We start from the raw sequence: 3,973 nt of genomic DNA on the forward strand, positions 1-3,973 counted from the left end.
GACGCAGTTTAGAAGACAACTTACTTATAGCATCGTATACATCCTCCATTCCGACGAAGATAGTGCAAGCCACTCGTCATCCAGAGGAAGTACAAGGGTACAACCCGTCATTCTTAGCCCAGAGCGCGAAATTTTGCTCTTCTAACTGGCTTGAATGTGTAAACAACCTCCAGTTCCCTTTTTCTTTTGAGATGGATCCTCCTACGCCTCCTCTTTTTCAAAACCCTCAATGGATGGAAGAACTGAGACTTACTCTCTTTGAGAATCAGTTTCTTTCTTCCTATAAACCTCTAGCTCCCCTCATTATATTTGAATGATATCAAGCTCAGCTTCTGCTTGCGGCCTTTTCTCACTGGCCCTTCAATGTTCTTGAGGGTGATGTTCCTTTTAAGAACTTTCGACGAGCTTGTGACGTTATGACCCGGGGTCATGTCCTCAACCCCATTACCCAAGCAAAGCTTTAGATGTTTTTGGATCAACTCCCACTGCTTCTTCATTGGCACAAAACTTCTTTGGCTACCACTCAATCTTTGGACAAATCTCAGTCCGTCGAATTTACACCCAGTATGAAGTAGAGAATCTTATCGATGAATATAATGATTTCAAGAAAAAAGACTCGGCATACTGGGATGACTTGGATATGGCTGAGATGGAACAAGGATTGAAGGAAACAAAGTTTGAAATAAAAGCTGAATAACTTTTTTATCAAATAAGAGCATATTAGCTTCAGCAACCTAGCTTGGAGAGGATAAAAGATAGAATAAAAAAGGAACAAAAATTCGTTGACCACAGTTGGAACAAATTCTATGACCTTGTCATTTTCTCTATTCCTTATTTTTATGAAATTGAATATGTAGCCAGAAAGGCTTTCTGATGTAATTACTTTCATCTTAATAAAACTAAGTTTTCCTTTCTTTATTCGACATGGTTTGATTTTACTCTATTTGTCTAAAACAAACAAAATTTGAGTTTTGAATTCACTAATTTTGTCATTCGAAACCTGATTTGAACATATCCAATAGAATACTTGAGACCTAATTTGAACTTCCCCAAAATATGAAGTGTAATTGACAACCTTTGCCTTAGGTCTTCTCTTTCCAATCATATGTTTAAGAGCATCTCCAACCATTATTGCTATAATGCTATTGCTATTGCTATTGCTATAATTTGGCAATGAATAGTGTTATTTTGCCAAATTATAGCAATGATGCTCCAATGGTTATTTGCTATTTTTGGCAAAATCTCAGCCAATTTTCCCTCCAAGTTTGTAAGTGTTGTTTGGATATAGGTTTTTTTGTGATTTTATTTTTGTTTATTTTTTGTCTTTTGTAACATTTTTTTACCTGTTTGTTAAAAAAATTATATATTTATATTATTTCCAACTAGACAAATATAAAAAAAAAATGAAAAATTGGAAAAAAAAAATTGTTTGATTAATTCACCCCACTAAAAAACATATCACTACATATTTAATAAATTTTTTAACTACACATAAAAAATAAATAATCACCAATTACCCACCAACAACCAACCACCAACAACCATCCATTATTAACCCAACATTCATTCGCTAACAACTATCCACCCAACAACCATCCATTATTCATCCACCCACCTAACAACCACCCATTATTCATCTACCCACCCAACAACCATCCATTATTCATCCACCCACTCACATTTTCTCTATAAATATAACACAAGGTTTTCTATAATTTTCATATTCACCTATCCATCATTTTCATATCTTCTAAACTCTATATACCCACCTAGCAGATTTTCTACAATTTTCATATTCACCCACTCACCCATCCACCTACAATGAACAATTTGACTAAAGCCATATTCAATGGAAATTTTGATGAATCTTTATTATCTGATGATGCTATCATCATGATGCAACTATTCGCACCGCAACAACAAAGAATACAGACGTTAAGCCTAAACCAACCAACCATACGTGTTGGTTCCATAAGTGGTCATCGATACATTAATTGTGTGAGGGTCAAAGGCGACGAACAAATTTATAGAGATTATTTTGCAGATAATCCTGTCTATCCAGAAGAATACTTCCGGAGACGTTTTCGAATGAGGCGGTCATTGTTTGTTAGTATCTTACATGATATTCAACAAGTGAATGAGTACTTCATTCAAAGTCGTGATGCCACTGGTGCTTTTGGATTAACCGGTGTACAGGAGATAACTGCAGCACTTTGGATCCTGCAGTACGGCGTGCCTGCTGATGCTGTAGACAAGTACATTAGAAGCGACGAAAGTGCTGCAATTTCTGCCTTGAATTTTTTTACCAGATCAATTGTTGCTACGTATGAAGCCGTTTACTTAAGATCTCCAAATGAAGCAAACATCGCCAGATTATTGCAAGAGGGAGAGCAATGCGGGTTTCTTGGAATGTTAGGAAGTTTGGATTGTATGCACTAGCGTTGAGATAAATGTCCAATTGCCCAAGCCAATGCTTACACTGGACACTACCATAAACCAACAGTTGTACTCGAGGCAGTTGCCTCCTATGACTTATGGATTTGGTATGCTTTCTTTGGCATGCCTGGCTCTCTAAATGATATTACTGTTCTTGACAGGTCGTCTTTATTTGTTGAATTAACTAGAGAACGTGCCCCTACTGCCAACTACACCATCAATAATCATGTGTACACCATGGGGTATTATCTTGTAGATGGTATCTATCCTTGTTGGGCAATGATTATGAAAACAATATCTCAACATCAAGGCACAAAGAGACAACTATTTGCGAGAATGCATGAGGCATTTCGGAAAGATGTCGAAAGGGCGTTTGGAGTGCTCCAAGCACGATTTAATATTCTCAGAGTTCCAGTTAGAGGTTGGAGTGATGAGGATCTGTACTACATCATGAAGATGTGCATTATTTTGCACAATATGATCATTGAAGACGAGCGTGATATTCCAGAAAATAAACGCAGTGTAGCACAACTTCAGATTGATACCAGCAATACCCGTTGTCAAGTGTCACGCGATTCGAATGAGGAGTATGCTCAATTTGTGTTAAATAGGCAAAGGATTAGATTTATTGAAGCCCATAATGCAATTTGTAATGATCTAATTGCACAGTTGTGGTCCCGAGCTGGAGAGTAGGATTAAGTTTGTATTTTATCTTTTTAATGACAATTAATGTCATTTAATGTTAGTTAATGTCTTTTTATTATAATAAAATTATCTTCATTTAATGTCAGTTAATGTATTTTATCTTTTTATTGCCTTCATGAAAAAATATATTTATTTTTTTGCATTATACTTTATTGAAAAAATTAAATTATAATACAAATTACTCAACATTATACATTGAAAAAATAATATTACATTGTTTTGTAGAAAATACTAAAAAATAAAAAATAAAAACATGAAATTTCATTACAAATTAAAAATTACATTGCAAATAAAGACTAACAGTTACATCAAAAATTAAATGACATTGCTAAATTTAAAAATACATTATCCCGTAATTATTTATCAGGAGGCATGAGAAAATAGTAATTTGGGTTGCTGACATTTGAGGACCACTTAGCAAAAATCTTATTTTTTCGCATTGTGTAATATGCTTTTGTCTGAGGGTCCAAAAGAGAAATGTCTGTAGTCATTATCTCTTGTTCTTCTTTTCTGATCTCAAGTTCTTTCATTTCCTGCAATACTTGAATCATTTTTTCTTCTCTTTCATCTTTTTTCTTTTTCTTCTCAGCAAGGTGTTGGTTAAATGTCTCCAATTGTATGCTCATTTTTTGGACTTCAGCTTCAACCACTTGATTTCTCCGAAATAATTCTTTTGAAGCTTTCCTATCCATAGGCCTTTTACTCCGTGTAGAGACACTGCCCTCATCGACAGTTGGATTGTTACCAACACTTGGACTGGTGTCATCTTCAAGAGAAATGTAGTTATCCATAGGGGAATCGAGGGCTAAATCAGGGAAAAACGGTGTATGTA

At 35.1% G+C, this 3,973-nt stretch overlaps 1 protein-coding gene across 1 annotated transcript; it reads left to right on the forward strand.

The window, feature by feature from the left end:
* The first annotated feature begins 1,821 nt into the window (after positions 1 to 1,821).
* Positions 1,822 to 3,129, forward strand: LOC114319309 (uncharacterized). Its single transcript, XM_028266321.2, has 2 exons — positions 1,822 to 2,411; positions 2,598 to 3,129. The coding sequence occupies exons 1-2, from the start codon at positions 1,822 to 1,824 to the stop codon at positions 3,127 to 3,129; spliced, it is 1,122 nt and encodes a 373-aa protein (XP_028122122.2).
* Positions 3,130 to 3,973: the final 844 nt, after the last annotated feature.

Source organism: Camellia sinensis, chromosome 3 (genome assembly GCF_055761805.1).
Source record: "Camellia sinensis isolate YWXY chromosome 3, ASM5576180v1, whole genome shotgun sequence".
In the NCBI taxonomy this organism is placed as follows: Eukaryota; Viridiplantae; Streptophyta; class Magnoliopsida; order Ericales; family Theaceae; genus Camellia; species Camellia sinensis.